This window comes from Nothoprocta perdicaria, unplaced genomic scaffold (genome assembly GCF_003342845.1).
Source record: "Nothoprocta perdicaria isolate Ctin4 unplaced genomic scaffold, notPer1 scaffold_344, whole genome shotgun sequence".
NCBI classification, from domain to species: domain Eukaryota; kingdom Metazoa; phylum Chordata; class Aves; order Tinamiformes; family Tinamidae; genus Nothoprocta; species Nothoprocta perdicaria.
In genome coordinates, this window is record NW_020455582.1 from 464,843 (window position 1) to 484,539 (window position 19,697).

Here is a 19,697-nt window from a genome sequence, read left to right on the forward strand (position 1 = left end):
CCAACTACTAGTTTATATTGTTCAGCAAGAGACAGCTCGTGTCCCGAAACCAATAAAAAAGTATAAAGTGAATGGGTTGCCATGGACAGTTGTGCTAAACAGGACTTCAGGGACCTGACCTTCTTTGGGTCAAAACACACCACATTTGTCAAGTTAAACAGTCTTCTCCAGTCTCTTGCTCTCTAATATATTTGTTATAAAAATCCCGGGGAAAAAAAAAGAAAGGAAAGAAAAGACAACTATTTTGTGCTCTCTGTATCTCTGGCACTCAGCAAATCTAATGCAATTAGCTTAAAGCACAGATTGAGTCCAAAATCTGTGCTTGCAAGGAACTCACACAAATGCAGAGATCGTAAAGCTGGGCTTCTTTGCACTATGCGAGAAAAATAAGAGAAGTAGAGAGGATGTGAAATCAGCAATTTTTTCCATCTTTAAGAAGACACTTGATGAATGTGTGGGCATCTGTAGCGCTAATGCATCTTCTTTGAAGAAAGACACATAAATAATCTTCTGTAAACATACCTGACGGAAATAGATTTACACTCTCTGGAAATTAATAATCACTATGAACATGTCAGAAAATAAACTATCTACATTGCAAATTTGATTAAATAGGTATTTATAAAGTTATTTATATATATTAGTAGGTATTATAACGTTGCTAAAAGAGAATATAGAAAATAAAAGGAAAAAAGCCATTTTTGTTAAGAGCTAAAGGGCTGAGGACCTCAAAAAGGAAGCACACAGCAGCACACAGACAGAGACTTATCTCTCCCATCAATAAACAACCTAACAGCGCAGAAAGAGCTGACTTCCAACTAAAATAAAACAAAATGGAACATAAAACTCCCAAACTAACACGAAAACACCCTCAAGCCACACAATCCAGGCAGGTCAAACTTGTTTTCATTTTGTGATGAGGTCAAGTTAATCAGCCACATGTGGCTTGATGGCTTATTTTGTGAATTGCTTCAGCAGAATCAATGCGGTGTTTGCTAGCAAGCCTCAGAGCTCTGCTTCTGACTGAACAGTGTTGTGAACCCGGGCAGGCACAACAATTAGAAACGCAGCCATGAGGGCTCTCCACAGCAGCTAGCCAAACCTCATTTAGCTACGGCTATAATTAATACCCCAACGAAGTTTCGAAGCCCAGAGCAGGGTGCATCTCCAGGACGTGGTCCTTTGGATGAAGATTGCGCCGCGTCTCAGCTGCTCCCCCAGCCCAGCAGCTGATCCCGTCCTCCTGCCCACCCAGCCTTTGGAGCCAGCACCAGCAGCACCTCAGCAGGACACATCTGCAGAGCAGCCATGACATTTATACCAGCTGAAAGTCTGTCCTACTGTCTTAGGATGTGTTAAATGCCTGTATAAGCTGATCACTCAAAATGAGCATAAAGCTCTTCATATTGAAGCTTGTCCTTGGCTGCTAGACAAGAGTTGAATCACACTGAAATGGCTACTTTCTGTCTTAGACTGTGAGCTGCAGGGTCTAAACTTGCATCAAGATAAAGAAATCAACCATCAGAAAAACTGGTGCTCGGGGGTGCTGACTCTCAAAAACAAGTATCAAAAATCTTATATAATCACTTGGCACAGCACCTTGAAGAGTAGCGGGGGCAGGATACTCAGATGGTTTCATGTGACAGCAGAAAACGACTCTCCTCAAACCCCACAGCTCCGACAAAGCAAGAATGACCAGGAACACACAAGACTTGGTCTGCCTATGCATACCCTTAGCATAACACCAGGCAGTGTTTCAGGTATTCAGATGGAATCACCATGCTGCTGCACCAGCTGAATCGTTTCACCTGTAACAGGCATTTCCCTTTATTAGGTTGTCATTTCCATAAAACAATATAATAGAATCATTACCTGGAAGAAATCGCACAAATCGCGGCATGAAGTGAAATCTGGGGCAGCAAGCAGACTCGTTTTCAAGCGAAGGACCTTGAACACACACACACAAAAAAAAAAGAAGAAGAAAAAAAAGTAAGAATAAAAATAATAGGAACAGCAATGCATTTGCCAAATAAAGGAAAAAACAGAAACCCTGTCCAAAATAAAATCACTATGGAATGACAGAGGACTTAAGTTTCATACAGAAAAGTGGTAAAATGCAAAGCAGAAAGGAAGAGAATAACAGCTTCTAATGAAAGCTTCCCCATGGCCAATTTCAAAGGAAACTGCAATAGCCTTTATAAAGAAAAACAAGGCTCAAACACAGTTCTATTTAAAAGGGTGACACAAAAAAAGAAAACAAAAAGAAATCTGTTTATATGATCACAACACAATACAGACAAAAGCACCAACACTGATGTTTAGATTATTCTCTCCTAATTAATAGTTTTTTGTTTTAATAAAGGGCAGATGTAGCAATGAAACATCCCAGGGTTACTTTAGAGCTTTTCCTTTCTGATTTCATTATCCAAGGCTTTGTATGTTTAATAAAAAAAGGAAATAAATAGCATGTATCTGTTAAAAAATGCAAACAAAACCAGTGAAATGGTAAAAATAATACTAGAATACCCTTAACATGAAACCAAGGAATACTACACAAAACATATGACACTCACATGCTCACCTATTCAACAAGAAGTAGGAAGTCAAGACACTCAAAGACATCCACAGATTCTGAAATGAAATTCCTTTGAAATGTTCTTGATTTTCTCTTAGACCAGCTAAAGGCTCATCTTTTATATTCTCCTTTGCTACAGTTCTGTCAGGAAGATAAATTTTCACCTTCCCAAGGTGTCACATTCGGCTATAACTACAACTTACCCCTGTATAGTGCACAACTTTCATAACCTGCCTGTAGAGAAATACAACTGAATAGGGCAGGAAGCCTCTTGACAAAGGATACCAAAAAGGCAAAGTTACTGCATGCCTGCTTTGCTTCAGCTTTTACTGCTAAGGCCAGCCCCCAGGACTCTGGAGACAAGAGGAAGTCTGGAGAATGGAAGACTTCCCTTGGTGGAAGAAGATTGGGATAGAGGTTGTTTAGGCAAACCTGACATGTGCAGGGCCCTGATGGGATGCACCCATCATGGGATGGGATGCATGGAATGCACCCTAAGGGAGCTGGTGGACATCACTGCTAGGCCACTCTCCATCATGTTTTAAAGGTCATGGAGATTGCGAGAGGTGATGAGGACTGGAAGAAAGCCAGTGTCAGGCCAGTCTTCAGAAGGGGCAAGGAGGAGGACCCGGGCAACGACAGGCCTGTGCGCCTCACTCCATCCCTGGAAAGGTGATGGAGCAGCTCATCCTACAGGCCATCCCTAAGCACCTGAAGGACAAGAAGATATCAGGAGCAGCCACCATGGATTCACCAAGGGAAAAAGTCACTTTTAACCAATCTGATAGTCTACCAAGATGGAATGTCTGATTGGTTAAGTGAGGGGACAGCAGTAGATCTTGCCCTTCTTGACTTTAAGGAGGTGCTCAACACTGCCTCACTGTGATTCTTGGTTCAGGGAGAAGTTTAATTTATGTTTCAGGACACAATGACAAATTTGTGCATTTTTTCCATAATCCACACTAGGGAATTTTGCTAATTTCACCCTTTTCTGAAAGTGTCTTCAGACACTTCCTCTGTCCATCTGACTTAAAACAGCATTTGCCTTTGTTATTTTGAGTCAATTTAGGAAAAAAAAAGAAAGAAAAAAAAAAAAGAAAGAAAAAAAAAAAAAAAAGAGGTATTTACTAAAGCTGTGATTACCTACTTCTGTGTTTTTAAAGTAAAATACTTACCTTTAAGATTCCAGTCATAGAGCTCCAAAATATCTTTGAATAGATACGAAGAGAAGAGCTCAAGACCCCTCACACAAAAATTCTAGGAAAAAAAAATTAAGACAGATGTAATTACGCAGTACTGCAATACAAATAATGCCACTCAAAATTTGTTAAACATATCAAGAAAAAAAAAATCTTTCCATATCTGTCAGTCTTTAGACATTAGACTTTGGAAGCATCACTGATGTATCTGCAGTCATCCAATACTACACAGCGGTCACATAGGAAAGCATGGTCAATACATACTGAGGAAACTTAATTAAATGTCTAAATTCACTCCATGGGCCAAAATTATTGAGGATATGAAATAATTCACCGGCACCAAAACTCTTTCAACTGAGTAAACTAAGGAAGTGATATACTTCTAAGAAGGATCTTTCTCATAACTCTTGTTCCTAAAAGTTTATTCTAGTAACTTACAACCATTTGTGATATAAAAGTCATCTTTTCAGCAACAAAATGGTACATCACAGACTATGACCTTAGGAGTCATCACAGGAGAAAAATAAATAAATAAGATTTTAAAGAGGGCTTTTCATTGACGGGGAAAGCAGCTATTCCAAAGCATGCAGCTTTCAGTATTAAATGAAATCATTCCTTTAAAAAGTCTTCCTGAAGAAAAAAAAACTAGATATAAACTGTATGTATATAAAGCTGGCCATAAGTTCCAAACCCAACAAAGCAACAACAGAATCTCTTTCACACAAATGCTCTAGTAAGTTATTTTTGCAAGTAAAGTTTTACCCACAGCTAAAGGACCAGAACTCAAAAAAAGTCAGATTTCCTATTTTATTTTCCATTTATTATTTTAGAGAAAGATTTGGAGACTACACGGCATATGCAATAATAAGAAATGAACTGGATTCATCATATTAATAATTTTGGAGAATTTTAGGGCTCTTGCATACTTGCACATATTTAGATAAATTTGCTGCTGAGCATTAAAAAAGTAGAAAATTAGAAAAAAAATAAATATATGTGACTAAATTAAACACTGATCCTATCTTTGCAGTCAGTATACAGGGGTATTTACCCACACAGCTGTTCCACGCCAGCAAATTACTTCACAAACTGGCTTCACCAGAGACTGGTTTTGTAATAAAAAAAAGATTATGAACTGAATTTACTTTGTCTATATCCACAGGAAATTTGTTTTGGTGCCAGCTTTTATTAACTACTGGTAAGTGATCGTTAGAGCTTCACACTCTGTCAGCTCTGCCACTCATTCACGTGGTCCTTGCAAATCAGCACCGTGGCATGCCTCTTTTTTTTTTTTTCTTTTTAATACATATATCTGTAAAGGAAGGATAATGCCTAACTTAACTGACAAGTAGAACAGCTGACACACATGGTGTGCAGCTTCCACTGGAAAGCAGCTACAGGTATAAGCCGTTCTTTATATTGGATGTTAACACAGGATATCTTATATAGATGGATTTGTGCTAGTACCCGTGAGTGCAAATCCCTTTCAGGCACTCATTCAGGACACAGCCCGTCTCTTATGGACTTTCCGGGAGGATTCTGTAGAGCTTAATGCATTAAGCACACCGACAGCTCTGACTTTTGACTAATTACCCTTCTTACCTCAGGCATCATCTCCTCAATGAAATGAATGGTGTAGTCAATGTTAAATCTGATTACTTTACATAAAGGAATCTGGAAGGAAAAAAAGAAAAAAAAAAAAAAAGAGAGAGATTCAGCATGGAAAGGAATGCAGCATCATCTGCATAGTTAATGCCACGTAGCATGCACAGGTGTTACTCTCTGATCAAGAGGGCACTTAATAAAGAGTCGCACAAGGAGATCACACCGAAAACAGAACTGCAGCAAGCGCAAGGGGAGCCTCTTCGCCACCGCCCCTGGCTGGAGGGACAGCAAAGGATGATCAAATAATGCCACCTACTGGAGACAAAGTTCTCGTTAGAAAAGGCACAGTTCAGCGAGGCAGTTTCTTCTCTCACTTTGGGAACGTTTAGCTGCAGGCAAGTTTATTTTCAATGATACAACACGCCAGATTGAAACAGTGACCTGAAGGGAAAGTGTTTTTGGCAGGCTACCGCTCGTATACTGATTACATACTGCCCTTAAATGCAGCTTTAAGTGATGAAAACAGAAGGCAGCAACTCTGAGAAGAGATTTAGAGGTTTACACAAATGTTATCTAACAAATACTCTTAAAAATTTGCTCTGCTAACTGGTAAGACAAACACTAAATTAATGCTACTCATGTTTGGAAAGTCCATGGACTTTAAAGAAACTTTTTTTATTGATGAGATTTTTTTTTTAGGCAACAAAGTTGAATTCTAAAACACTATAGATTCTTGCAACTTTTAGGAAGTTCTACCACTCACGGCTCTTGCCAACGTAACAGACAATCTCAAAACATATCAATGACCTACGAAACTGAAGCAACTCAAGTCTTATTTTGCATTAGTGTACACGCACAAGTGGAGATGCACTGAAATCCACAGACTCAGCAGAGACACAGCATTTTCTTCTCACTTTCTTGCAGCCCACTGCTGAACAAACCCCTGGCTATTTTCTGCCTATGTGCCGCTGCTGACGACACGATTCCATCAGCAACTGCTGCTGTCCCTACTCTCCAGCTGCTACTCACAACCCCCTAACATCAAAGTAACTAGAGGTTAAGGAGCTAAAGTAAAAAACATAAAGCAATACAAGGACAAACTGCTCTTCCTGGAATTTGATAAAAGCCTTTCTAATATTAAATGTTGCCAAAACAAAAAAGTCTTGACAAGAAGACACCTTTAAGAACTTGAGGAAAGGAAAAGCTTACCTATTTATAAAAGCATCACTGATATATACATATATATATATATCTATGTTGCATATACACACAAACACACACATATATATGAGAATATCTAACTCTATATAAATAAAAAGGAGTACTTTTTTATTTTCTAAGATGCAAGTTCAATTAAGACAGGTTATTCTGTTTCAGGAATTTGATTGTCTAAAATCTTTCCCTTTATTATAAGCAGAAGATGAATACTTCAGAGAAGTGACCACATTCTGATCTCTTAACTGAATTATTTCTACAGACAGAACCGAAGATATATATGCAGTGCAAATACATATGGAACATTTGGTCAGTACCATAAGATTGCTTTGGTAGCTACATTATGAAAATTACATTTTCTCTTGCGATTACACAAAATAATTCATCCAATATGTGACAAGGTCAATTATTACTGAAAAATTATAACACTGTGACAGATACCTCCAACGGTGTGCAAGCCAAGACTTCAAATTGTACAAACATGTTCCACTCAAAGATGTTAGTGTTAAGATCTCTGTTTTTGCTACCCTTAAGCACCTTGCTTGTATCCAGTATGTTCTACAACATCTGTCAAACAATAGTTTTCATGTTGCCAAAAATCTTCCAAGGACAGTAAGACACTCTTTTCAAAGGACTTGATGCCTAGAACCCTGTTAGTAATGGAAACTGATGATAGGGTATTGCTTTGTCTTCAAAGATGTGCGGGACAATGACCATTTGCTACTGAAAACCTTCCCCTACTTGAGATGAGAAATTACAACAACGTCCTGATAAGATTGGTAGCTGCAACACATGAGCATTGCAGTAAGAGTGAGCTGAATGTCTTCAGCAACTCCTATCAGACCAGAGAGATCTCTGTTCTTTTTTGAAGAGCAAAATATTTCCACAACACTCTACTTTCCTATCTTATAGCAGACATAAAACAATAAGGACAAGATAGTCTCTATATCTCTTTAATAGGAGAAAAAACCCATGACTTCTCCTTTTCACTTTTTGCAAAGTGAAAATGTAATGCCTCAGGCTAAACATGCCTTGAACAGGCTCGAGGCTGAGTTAACGCCACAGGGCAGCAGTGTTTTGCATTGCAAACCTATCGGCTGAACTCACCTCTCTCCTTGACTTTGCATATATATTATATAAGCAAAGTGGGAGGAAAAAAATAGTACTTTTTTTCTCAGCATCTATCCGTTCCAGAATTATTAGGTCCCAATCCTGCACTCACAGCCACTCTTGGCACTGGTGATGTTCTTAACAGTGGGTATAAAAACAAGGACACGGACAGTGCCCTAAAGCATTTGAAGAAAAAAATTCTCAAAATACTAAGATGATCTTCAAATGCAGTTTCTCATTTTTTCATTTAAATACTACAAATACCGTCTGCTTTTCCAGTGTAGAGTGTATCAAACTTGCCCGTCTTTCTGTTAGATTTGCTTTGGAAGCAACCAAGTAATTCACTTTAAATACCTACATATAATAATATGTGTAATTATAATGATATATCACTATATGAATTATAATATATATAACATAAATTGTAACATGCCTATTTCCTGAATAAGATGAGCGTATGTTTGAAAGCAGTGGATATGTCTAGACAGCTTTTTGGAAAAGAAAAATCCCCACAAAGCTGGAACTCTGAGCAAGTCCAGTCTCCATATGCTACTGAATAAGAAACTTTTTTCACTTTCTTAAAAACTTTTCCAAATTAACAAACTTGCTCATCTAATTTAAATCCAATTAACAGTTTTAACAAGTTATTCCATGGATTATTTCACTTCCAAACTGTGAAACATGTAAGAACACTACTTTGATGCACATCACAGCCTCAATCACAGTTTGCAGGCAACACTTACCCCAATTAGTCATGACAAAACCTGAGACTCATTAGCACAAATGTCTTTTCTCTGCTACCCATGCTGGAATGATGCTTGTAACACACACGTATTACTGCTGTACAAAAGTGCTTGTTCAGAACAGAATCCCATGTACAAAGCAATGAAGATGCTTACGTTTGTTAACGGGGCATGTGCAAACATGGAGAACCCTTCAAAGATATATTCGTGGTCATCATACTCGATAACAGTAGGCCTGTCTGTCTGAAAAGGCAAATAAAAACACCACAGAGTTAGCAAGACATTGTACTACTCTCACCACTGAAAATAAAGTTGGAGTCCTCGTTCAAGTTACTTACTAAGAAGTTTGTGGGAGGGGACACTGTAATTCGGTAGTGGTACAGTCTTCCAGCATTGTTGGTCATGGGGCGACATGGCTTAATGGGCTTGAAGAAAGAGATAAGCAGAATTATGTGGAAAGTCAAGGCAAATTTAGATAAAAAGACAGAATAAAGCCTTGCTAATAGCCATGAAATATGCACTAGGAAAAATTAAATAAAACAGGTAGTCATAATGAACTATACTGGGAAGGAGGGAGAGTGGTCTACATTTTCACTTTCAGGAGTATTTTTAAGGCTCTTCAAGGGCAAAAACAAAAAACAAAAGGGGGGGAGAAAGAAAAAAAGACATAACTATAGTTTCTTTTTTTTTTTCCCCCTCCATTTGACTTTCCACAATTTGTACACACAGTAGTTGGTCACTTGTATACCAGACTGGTTTCCTTTCCTTTTATCTGAGCTTATTCTAGAGAATTCATCTAAAACAAGTGACGTATGAAAATTCAACTCGGATCTTGCATCAGAAGATCTCAAAGCACAAGTCTCAGAGCACTGTGTCTGCAAAACCTTCCCTGCAAATAGGACAATTACTCTCACCATTCAGCCCCAAATTAGGTTTCTTGTTTTTGTAACAAGACAGTTGGGAACCAGCTAGTTTAAAGTTAGGCAGGTTTGTCTACAGGATGTTGCAAAAACTAGTAAATCCTAGAAGATTTTCAGATGCTTCATATTCCCAGCTGAATTTGCTTCAGGGAGCAGCTGTCTTCACGCAGCAGATTTGATGTATCACAGTTTTCTCCTGCTAAAAAATCTCTCCCTCCCTTTCTTCAAGAAAACTGCTAGAAACAACGTGGGGAGGAACTGAGCCAAGACTGGAGTGATTTACTGTAAACTTCAAAGCGGAGCAGTTCTTCTAAAATGGAACAATTAATTTTTTTTTTTTTAATAGAAACACACATTCTTAATTGCAAGGAAATAACACATTTGTGTGTGTGTGTGTGCGCGTGTGTGTGTGTTTATATGTATGTAAAAAGATATACTGAAAAAATGAAGTCTTCTTGAAAAAACAGTGTTAAACTGTAAAACCTACATATTAGTATTTTTAATGTTTCCAAAATATATCTTTTTTTAAGGAATGAAAACCTTGAGATGGTCCAAGCACTGTCTTTAACTTCAGAAAGAAAACTGATCCCAGTGCATGCTCTGTACAAATGAGTATTTCTAATGAAAACAACCAAGGACTGTTTCTACAGCATTCTTCAAAGGGAAGGCACTATCATTACAAGAAAGTGTTGGAGGAGGCTGACGGAGTCATTTTTCCTGATCACGTACTTGTAAAGAACTTAATAAATCGTTTGGCAGTTTGAGGTGCAGAAAGGCTCCAGTGCTGAGAAAACACCACCTCCTGACAAGCTTGCTGCTGCTGCCAGCAGCAGAATACTAATTTGTGCACTTTTCCTTTCTCCTTTTCAAGTACTCCCTTCCCAAAGAGGGCCCTCATAACACACACAACCCCACTTGAACATGACAGAACCTTGACCACATGTTCTTTTTTAACAACATAATTGTGTTTCAAAAACTTTAGAAATAAATAAACAAAATTCAGGCAAAAGTTTCCTCTTGTTTCCAAGTGGATTCTGCTACAGGTACTGCATTTTAGATATGAAGTTGCACAATGGATTTAACATGGCATGCTAGTTTTTACTAAATCTACAAATGAGCAAAAAAAGAAAAAAGAGCAACCCAAGTACGAGACTACCATGGCATGTTTGCATTCATAAACACATTCTCAGGATTAGTTACCTCTTCTCCAGGATAAATGCCATGTCTTATTCCCGTTCGTCGGGCTTTTGCGCTGCACTTACACAGTGGTCCATCATTCATCTGTCAAACACAAAACAGGATTCTGCTTTTATTGAAAAATGGTAAGTGATCATGTCTGGAAAAGTATGTTGGTTTAAATGCCAAAGTGCTGATGCTTCTAAAAGCCTGTCATGCTTAGATTAAGTGGATGTTCTCGAGCCAATAAAGCTGAAAACTGTATACACCAATGAAAGAAAACTGCACAACGGCATTAGAATTTAATCACTGTTTCAGAAGTACAAGATGGGAAAATGATGTCAGCAGAATTACATTACTCCACCACCATATATATCTTTTTCATTTCTTATACGTGTAAACAGTATGCTCTCTGCCTACAAAATACAGGCCCTAAGAATACATATACAAATATTTACATGTCAAAAATTCCACACTCAAGTAACTCTGCTTAGCCCACTGACAGAAACCCTGTTCCTAAATTGTCCGCCATGTGATCAGGGTGCCACCCAACGGAGGCAAAGCAGAGCATTTGAAGATTCTACTTGGTACTTTAGAGAGGTAATAAAAACACTTAAAATTCCCTGTGTATAGATCCCTTACAAATAATAAAAAGGCACAGTGCAATGCAGCACAAAAACTTGCAGAACTTTCCATGCCACCATAAGCAGGCAGCAAACCTCAGCAGCATTCTGCAGGTGAGCTAAGCAACATCACCAGCCAGCAGAGATGATGTGAAGGAAGGAAAAAACACCAAGCTGGCATTAACGTAGGGACAGGGACTCCAGACCGGCACAGTGCACATATGGAACATGAGAAGGAGAACTCTGCTCTGCTCTTTTGGGAACTTAATCACACAATCCTAGTAGCAGAATAACACAATGTCTTTTGTTTACACCATTTTTAACACATTGAGGAAAGCACAGCCTAATAAAATTGTTTGTCTCAAATGAACCTCAGTGGCTTCCAAAGTGACAAAAGAGAACTGCAGTCGATATCCAATTTGTCCAGCACTCCCTAAAACAAGGGCCAAATGGGGTATCAAAATAACCACTTACTTTTGAAAATATTCTCAGAATTGTTTGGCTCTAACACTGTTTCTATCACACTACATGCACAGAGACTCAGAGACATGTAGCACCTGTAAAGCCCAGGATACAAGCCGCAAGTCAAGATACGTATCTGTCTTGTCCCTAATGGCACAACCCACAGAAAAAAACATAGAGGTGCAAACATGAAGAGACAGTAAAGAAGGCTAAAATTTCATTGTTTTATGTAAACTACAGCAATGGCTTCTAGCCATCTCTGACTAAATGGCAACAAAAACAACCCAGTATCATTTGTCAGCAAAATGATACTTTCTGTAGTGGCATTACTTTTAACATTTTGTTTTCTTCTACCTTTAAACAGTATGGAGATTATCCAAAGGGATACAGTACACAGAGTGAAGTGTCAGAAAGAGCCATCCTGACAGTGTGACTACAGGCTAGATGGTGCATCTGCACGTGCCAGGATGCATGGCACTCATTCCTGCCTGTTTTACAGAGTGACTGCTTAGGGAAAAACAGTTACTCTATTCACGAGTACCCAAATAAATACTAAACACCACAGCAGGACAAGCGACCATTTTCACACATATTCTACTCCAAAATAGCACAGCGCCAACAAGCTCACTAAGATTTGATTTCAAACCCTTTCAGAAATGCAAAGATGACCAAACTGCAGGAACGTTTGTAGGAAAGAATCGTTTCCAGTAAGAAACTTGGAAACCACACATTCCATAACTATTCATCCCACAGTTGTTCCGCTTATTTTTATTTAGCCAATATCCTTGGCTAGGACATTACTTTGAAATGTGCTCAAGAGCAACACACATTCATTCAATAAATAGCTAAAGAGTTTTCTATTTTTCCCTATAGAAATAAAAGCAAGTAATTATGCCAACTCAAATTATTATTTTTTAACTATAAATATAAATGTGTAGGTAACAGAAGATTCATCAGACCTCTGAATTACCACGTTGGCCCTCTGTATCACAGTACCTCTTGCCATTATTACTTTATTTGCTGCATTCTAAACTCATGTATCACACAGAATGCCAGAAAAAACAAATTTAGTGAGGTGCCACTTGACAAAGAGTTAGAACGGATGATAAAATATTTAAGTAAGAAAGATGAAGATGGCAAATTTGCAAGCAAAAATTAGTCTTCTATGCAAAGTATACATTCAAAACAAATTTAATGAGCTCACCAATTACGTTTAATGAGAACTATAATCCCGATGCAATTACAAAAGAACCATTAGACTTGAAGTTAGGAGCATTGAGAGCATATTTAAAGCATTATTTATCATTATGAAGTGAGAGCTTTTATGTAAATAATCTGTAAAGAAGATATATATCCTGCCTTTCTCCATCCGATAATTCATCTGTGTACCTTTATCTCAGGGCTAAAAGAACTGCCTTAGTAGTGCCCTGCTGGCAGTTCAGGTTTTATTAACACTGCCAAACACAACTCCAGTTGCACATTCCCCAAGAGTTGTAAGGGGTCACACGCTTGAAATCAAAAGTGAAGAACAAGACAAGACAGAAAAGTGAGAAAATGCATATAGAAGCGGATGACAGGAATGTTGATTTTTGGTCTCAGGGAAGGAATCCCACTTCCAGGGATACAGCACTTCTGCCTCTCACCGTACCTGCCCCGGATCATTGTACCACAGCTCTTCGTGAAGACGATCGGGATGTGCTTTTTTACGCTTAATTTCAGCGATGACATCAAAAACTTCAGAATCTGAACTGCTGGAGCAGCTGCTGTCGTCATCGGAGTCGCAGTCGGAGTCACTGGAGCTCTCTGGATCACACAGGGAAAAGAAAGGCAGATGAAAAACACCTTCGCGTTTTCTCCTCCCAAGTAGCAATGAATTCTTTAATATTACATTAAAAACTGTGCGTGCCACGTTTTGCTAGGTTGTGCATGACGCTTGCACTAATGAAAAAGGAGCATTTCAATTTTTTATTTTAAAATGATGGCAAATGGTATGGATATTAAGTGCCTACATCAACTGCATCCGTTTGCATGCCTATTGTTGGGGTGTCCAAAGCACCACTGATCAGCCCTAGAGTTCAATTACAGCCCCTTGACATTAAAACACTTCATGGAAGAAGATTATATAGCTGCAACCAATATAAAAAGACAAAAACAAATAAAAAGCCCTACACACTTAAACGAGCATGTTCTGCGTAAGAGTTTCTTGACATAATACAACTGACTGGAAAATACACTGTGAAACACTGCAATGTTGGGAGCATAAGAACAACTAAAAGGTCTCAAAAAAATGAAAATCGGCTTTCACCAACTTCCAAGTGGATGAATTGCTATCAAAAAGTATGCTTGATATTCAAACCAGTATTTCCTCAATAACCATTGCAGTCAGCAGATTTATTCCACTGCAAAAAGTTCCGCATAGGAACAAGGATAACACAGATAAGCTGTGTTTCGAAAACTGAAACTCCTCCATTATAAGAAGCAGAGTTGCTCAATCAAAATACAATCCAGAAGGAAAAAAGAGCTCAAACTCATATGACAGGTTGTTATGACATTATCACCACTACTGTTTATTCTCCTTAAAATAAAAACTAAGACCAAGAGCTCTCCTGTGCCCTGTACTTGGGCCTGTTTGATCATGCCAGGATTGGACTCAAGGAGATATTATGGCATGGAAGAAACTTCAGCAGAAGACCTTACTTCAACCTTTCTGGGTAAAGAGCCTAAATCCACTTCAGGATTTAGGCAATGACAAAACTCTCACATAATTGCAACAGAAAGAAAGGATTTGAAAAACACATATTGGCTTACCAGCATCATCCAACACACACAAGCACAGAAAAACAGGTCAACTACAGATTACTGTATTTCAAAGTTTTGCCATGACCTCTGCCTACCTAAGTCTTCATCCAGCTTGGTCTTTGGCGGCTCCCATGGTGGTCTGGCGGCTTTGGCCTTTGCCTGCCGCCTTCCTAACTCCTCCTCAAACTTCTCATACAGGTCTCGGAGCTTGCTTGTTCCAACCACAGTAGAGTCCCCCTGTAAATCAAAATCAGAAGCAAAAAACAATGTTGAAATATCTGCTCCCCTGAACACAGTGAGTTTCATCATTTCACAGAAAAAGGCAAGAAAAAAGCAGATGGATCTCAGTGCTATGGTGCAATAAAACATGGAAGCAGTTGATAAGGCTCTAGCATACAGTTGCATTCCTCTACCAGATCAACATTCAGAAAAATGACTTAACCTGCTAGTACATTAACATCAAACCCATGACCTAGCCAACCAGAACTATGGCTAAGCATATTTTGGATTACTCAGAGATGACTTTTAAAAGCTCATATTAAGAAGAAACTGTGACTTTTTGTGTAAAAATACAGCAACTCAAAATAATCTTATTGCCCACTGAAAATACACAAACTTCAGCTCATCTTGTCACCTGCTTTGAAACAAAACAGAACCAAAGCCCCACTGTTTCCCAACAAGCGTTATTGTCAATACAAAGAATCCTGACTTCCTGCTTCTGTAGGAAACTTCTCTGGGATGACTGCAGAGAGTGTTTGAGATGTATTTGAGCAAATAAAAGTGTAATGGAAAAATAAAATAGATTCTCTCCTGAAGACAAAAAAAAAAAATCCTTCTTCCGTGTGCCACTAATCTAAATGAAATAAATACATATATAAAGAAATTGATGAAAAGGGAGAAGAACCCTGCCAAATAATACCCTTACACCATCAAATGAGATGGCTGGGAGAAGGATTAACACTGAATAACACAAAAGAGGATCCTGATGAGGTGTTCATATTAATCAAGGAATCGAATAACCAATAAAGGAAGAAGAACAGTATTTCAGAGCTTGCTCTCTCAAACGTACCACTTGATCCATAGGGTCGTTAGAATAATAGCTCTCAGAGTGGGTACAGCGAACCCAGACTGGCTTAAGTAACTCTTCGTCTTCCTCTTCATTTTTTTCCGATGCATTCTCCTCTGACTCCTTGTCTTTGATGGTGGTATAGCTCTTCTCTTTGCTGGCGCTCTGGCTCTCAGACCATCTTTCTCTCTCCTCTTCCCACCTGGGTCTCTTCCTCTCCCTACTCGGGGAACGGCTGCAGGGGAAGAAAGCAAAGACACACACACAATTCTCTTTGGTATTCCAATAGCTATAGCTTTATAATGAGAAATAAATAATTTCCTGCAGATGAGCACATTGTTCTACCACATAAATTACTTCACAATCCAATTGCATCTTCCCGTTTTTAACTTGCCACTACAAAAAAAAAAAAAAAAAAAAAAAAAAAAACTTTGTACTCAGGTCTGTCACAAGAAACAGGAGCCAAAATTGAAAATTGCAAATTTCTATTTGAAACTATATTTGAGATTTTAGATTAAAATTCTTATTTGTATTCTAGATTATTTTTTTTTCCCCAGGTTTGTTTCAAAGTTGAAGCACATCAACTCAAAGTGTACAAGATAAAAGACAGGGTTTTACTGAAAGGATTTTACACTAGCTGCATCATCGCTTGGGTTGATCTAACCCTTGCACTCCTGTGAGCAAGGCAACATGGGATATTTCTCATTTATTGCAATGCTAACAATTTGGGGAGTTGAATATAGGAAAAAAAATAAAAAGAAAAAAAAAAAAGCTTCTTTTATTCCTCTCTATATAAATCAGGTTGCACTGAATACAGCTCTCCGGGACTTGGAACTAAAGCAGTAAGACAAGAAGAGCCCCTAAAAGATACTGTAAACATAGCAAAACTTTAAATAATCCTGTCACTTTATAGACTGGAAGCAGATGTAAAAATCTTCACGACAACACAGGGAATTCCTCTTGCCAAGAAAAAAAAAGAAAAACATCTTGTTTCTAGCTATACAAGGCCTTGTTAACAGGGACTTCACCTGTATAAGAAGATGGCTTTATACCTAAAACTTTTTACTGAGTTTCAGACCAGTCACATGTGCACATGCACCAAACACATACACACAAAGGTGTCCATGCACAAAGCCTCTCACACATGTGAGAGGCCAAATGAACCAGCTCACCTTCCTGCTCTCTTGTAATCCTTTTTGTAGGACCTGTCTGGGGACGGTGATCGCCTGCTGTCCCGGTGCCTGTGCCTCTCCCGCTCCCTGAAAGAGTTTAAAACATAGGTTAAGTGAGAAATGTGGCGTTTCTTACAATTCACACCTGAAAGAAGGACAAAAGCGGGATGAGATCATTTCCCAGGATTGTCCAACATGACACACGTGCCACCTGCTAAAGAAACCCAGAAATTCTTAATTCTCCAAGAAATATGGAACAATCACTTTCAGCATTGTTTTGGTTATAATGCCATCTCTCCCAACAAGTAAAATAGGGTTTTAGGAAAATCCTCCTTTGGAAATGAAAAGCATAGGAGCAAAGAAAACAAAATAGAGGGATAAAACGACCACATGTGATATTTTTGGAATGCAGCTGAGCTGTCTTAAGTTCTGCAATTTATACATAAGTATCTATATAAAATTTAAATCTCTTAATTCTTTCTTAATTTTTCTTAATTATTAAAATTTCTTAATTTTTTAAATTTCTTTAAAAATAAATTTCTACATAAGCATCTATATAAAAAATGGTTTAATTTCCAGGGACACTATATCCAAATTCATGTTTCTCATGTGAAATGGCAAAGCTCAGAGCTTTCAAAATAGATCATGTGATCTAGATGCAATAATAAGTATTTCAATACTCAACTTTCAGGAAACTCCTTTTGAAAATCCTGATCTAAATCATTAGTGACAAAGAGAGGCACTAAGACAGCAAATCTAGAGATTTGCAAGAAACGTGGCAACGGTTTGCTCTATAACACCATACAGCAAACTCGATTTGTGAGCTGCTTTCATCTGTGAAGTAGAGCGACCAAAACTTCATGAGACACTCCAGAATAGGCGGCTAACTCTCATCCTCCTCATCCTCCCAAGTCGTAAGATGACAACACAGCTGGCAGGTTCTCTGTTCCTTTGGGCTTCTGCAGGCTGATTTTCACCCCAGACCTCTCTGGAGCTCACAGCCTGGCTCGATGAAGTCCTCATCCCCAGCAGAACCACACAGGCAGGTCTACACATCCACTGGGAGGGAGGTTTCACTTGTAGGAGTCTCCCATGAAAACAGGGATGAGCAGGATAAAGAATACCGTGCAATGGTCTTTTCACTGGAAAGCTCACTGCCAGTTCTCAGGAATTACATTTGTGCAGCTGTCAGATCGTAGAACCCCAATGAGCCCTGGCTATCTGCACCCACAGGTCTTAATGAAAGCAGGACTGTGCTCAAGGAAAAAGCAGTATCTTTAAGGCTGGTGCCCAAATTCTGAACTTGGAAATACTGGGACTCGCCCATTTGCAAACCTGAGACTTTGAACACAGATCTTTGCACAGATTTGTGCTAACTCTGCTTTCATGACACAAACGCTCAAGTTACTGTGGGAAGCCCCACAGGCAGCAGAGTGCTGTAAGGCATGGGGTGTTCAAAGGGGAGCCTCCCTGTGTCCAGCTCTGTCTGCGGAAAAGGGGAGCAAGTTCACGGGTACAAATCTGCATCTGGAGGACAGCAAAAGCCTCTGGCACTGGCTACATCCCAAGCTGAACAACACGGGTGAGGGATGGACACCTGATTCAAAGGAATACCACAGACAAATGACCACGTCTCTTGGCCTGCAGGCAGGGCACAGGTGAAGTTACCTGCTGCGCTCGTAACTCCTGTGGTGAGGCGACATCCTTCCTCGATCGTAATCCGCCCGGTGCCGGCTGCTCTCCAGCCTCCTGCGATCCGGGCTGCGGCCCCGGTCGCGGCGCTCGCCGTGGCTGTTGGAGCGGTGCCTGTCGCCGTGCACGTGCCCGTGCTCACGGTGCCGGTGCTCCTCGTAGTGCTTGCTCCGCTCCGGCGACCGCCGCTCGCTTGGCGGCTTCTCTCCCTGGTACTGGCCCGCGTGCCGAAAATGGCCAGTGCCGCCGCCGCTGGCAGCGCTGCTCTGGAACGAGCCGGAATTGTGCGGGTAGCTACCGAAGCCGGGCGGCGGGAACGACTGCTGGGAGTAGCCCGCGGAGTACACGGGCTGGTAGTTGACCTGCTGCGGCACGACGGGCGGCGGCGGAGCGTGCGGAACGGCGGGCGGCGGCATCATGTAGGGAAAGGCGCTCTGCCCCGCAGCGGCTCCCGGCACGGCGGTGCCGCCGGCGGCGCTCGGCACGGGCGGCGGAGCGGGCGGGAAGCAGGGGGGCACCGGGAAGCTCTGCCGCATGGCGTGGCTCGGGAAGGGCGGCCGCGCGGGGCACTGGCTCACGGGGGCGGCGGGCGGCGGGTAGGGCACGAAGTCGGCGCGGGGCGGCAGGTAGGCGGCGGGCGGCGGGCTCGCGTAGGCCGGCGGCGGCGGCGCCGTCGGAGGCGGCTGCTCGTACGGGTACTGCCCCGGCGGCGGCGGCGGCGGGAGCTGCCGCAGGCTCTGCGGCCGGTAGGGCTGCGGCGACGGCGACGTCCGCGCGCCCGGCGGCGGGCCCTGGCCCCGCGGGCATCCTCCGCGGCCCGAATGGAAGGACATGGCGCACCTGGGCGGACGGGAAACAGGGGGACGTACAGCAACGTTAAGCTCCTGCTGGGGGGCTGGTTGCGGGAATCACCCGCAGCTATTCCCAAGCTTTGGAATTATCGTTTATCCTGCGCCTCCCGCGCTCCCTCCCGGGGCCCGGCTGGACCCGCCGCTCCCACCCAGCGCCGCGTTCCCGGGCAGACCCATGAGCTTCCCCGCAGCCCAACGGATCCGCCTCCAAACGGCGGCGGGACGCGCCCCGCCCCGCCCCGCGCCGCCCGACGGGCCCCGCCGCCCTCGCCCCGCTCACGCGCGCGGCTCGGCCCCCGCTGAGCCTCGGGCCGAACCGGGCGGACGCTGTGCGGTTCTTTAAGCCGGGCGTCGCGCCTAACGCGCCATCGCCCACCTGCTGCCCGCGGCGCCGCTCAGGGCGCTGCCCGCGGCTGCATCCTCGCCGGCGGGGCGGGGCGGGCCTGCGGCGAAGGAAACGGGAGGGGAAGAAACGGCGGGAACGGAGAG

At 41.4% G+C, this 19,697-nt stretch overlaps 1 protein-coding gene across 1 annotated transcript in view; it reads right to left on the reverse strand.

Annotated features, from left to right (window-relative positions):
* DROSHA (drosha ribonuclease III) overlaps positions 1-19,190 on the reverse strand; it is a 62,107-nt gene extending 42,917 nt beyond the window's left edge. The window contains exons 1-11 of the mRNA XM_026043991.1: positions 18,334-19,190; positions 16,666-16,752; positions 15,497-15,728; positions 14,523-14,664; positions 13,277-13,431; positions 10,568-10,648; positions 8,786-8,872; positions 8,604-8,690; positions 5,377-5,448; positions 3,751-3,832; positions 1,873-1,947 (exon numbers count right to left, since the gene is read on the reverse strand). Of these exons, the coding sequence (XP_025899776.1) occupies positions 1,873-1,947; positions 3,751-3,832; positions 5,377-5,448; positions 8,604-8,690; positions 8,786-8,872; positions 10,568-10,648; positions 13,277-13,431; positions 14,523-14,664; positions 15,497-15,728; positions 16,666-16,752; positions 18,334-19,190 (1,957 nt within the window). The remainder of the gene's footprint in view (positions 1-1,872; positions 1,948-3,750; positions 3,833-5,376; positions 5,449-8,603; positions 8,691-8,785; positions 8,873-10,567; positions 10,649-13,276; positions 13,432-14,522; positions 14,665-15,496; positions 15,729-16,665; positions 16,753-18,333) is intronic.
* Between the last annotated feature and the right edge of the window lie 507 nt (positions 19,191-19,697).